Source organism: Temnothorax nylanderi, unplaced genomic scaffold (genome assembly GCF_030848795.1).
Source record: "Temnothorax nylanderi isolate EJ_2023f unplaced genomic scaffold, tnyl_v1.0 TNYL_tig1175_pilon, whole genome shotgun sequence".
NCBI lineage: Eukaryota > Metazoa > Arthropoda > Insecta > Hymenoptera > Formicidae > Temnothorax > Temnothorax nylanderi.
This window is the reverse complement of record NW_027250237.1, coordinates 4,700-5,354: the sequence shown is the minus strand read 5'-3', so window position 1 is coordinate 5,354 and position 655 is coordinate 4,700. Positions and strand designations below refer to the sequence as shown.

The 655-nt window shown below is 55.0% G+C and overlaps 1 protein-coding gene across 1 annotated transcript; it reads right to left on the bottom strand.

Annotated features, from left to right (window-relative positions):
* Positions 1–447, bottom strand: LOC139786870 (uncharacterized). The gene has a single exon (XM_071725991.1). It carries the CDS (start codon positions 445–447, stop codon positions 1–3), a length of 447 nt encoding a protein of 148 aa, XP_071582092.1.
* Positions 448–655: the final 208 nt, after the last annotated feature.

The following is a 655-nucleotide window of genomic DNA, read 5'->3' as shown; positions in this document are numbered from 1 at the left end:
TTACCGACCTTGATCGCGCAGGTCTACTATTACGGGGGAAATAATTTTACGCACTTTGAAGGGGCCTCGGGATTTTGGCGCGAGTTTCGCGTTAAATGCTGCGGCTTTGTTGGAGAGTGGGTACTCGCGTTTCCATACCCAGTCTCCAACTTTCGGTGTCCACGCTCTTCGCCGTAAGTTATAATACTTTTGCTGAAACGCCTGTGCGAGATGTATCCTCGCGAGTTCGAAGGCCTCCTCGAGGTGTCGGCGCGTTTCGTCGGGCGGCGGTGCGGGGATATTTGGTGCGGCGTCTTGGTTGAGGGGGGATACCGGCTCGCGACCGTAGACCAGGTATGCGGGTGTGTATCCGGTCGCCTCGTGCCGCGCCGTATTGTACGCGAATTGTAACTCCGGTATTCGTTCGTCCCAATTTCGGTGGTTCTTATCTACGTATTGGGACACCATGGTCTTTATTACGCGGTTCGTTCGTTCTACCGGGTTACAATGCGGCGCGTGCACGGGCGTGTATGCATGCCGCACGTGATGGGTGGCTAGCATCTTTTCGAGTTTCGCAGACCGGAGCTGCGTCCCATTATCCGACAGGATTAATTATCCGACTCGGGGCATCCGTGTCGAAAAAGTATCGCTTCGGCGATATTTGTTGTGACGGCGG

Bases quoted from the DNA above. Each gene is read 5' to 3' on its own strand.
- LOC139786870 (XM_071725991.1), bottom strand. From the start codon at position 447: ATGGTGTCCCAATACGTAGATAAGAACCACCGAAATTGGGACGAACGA.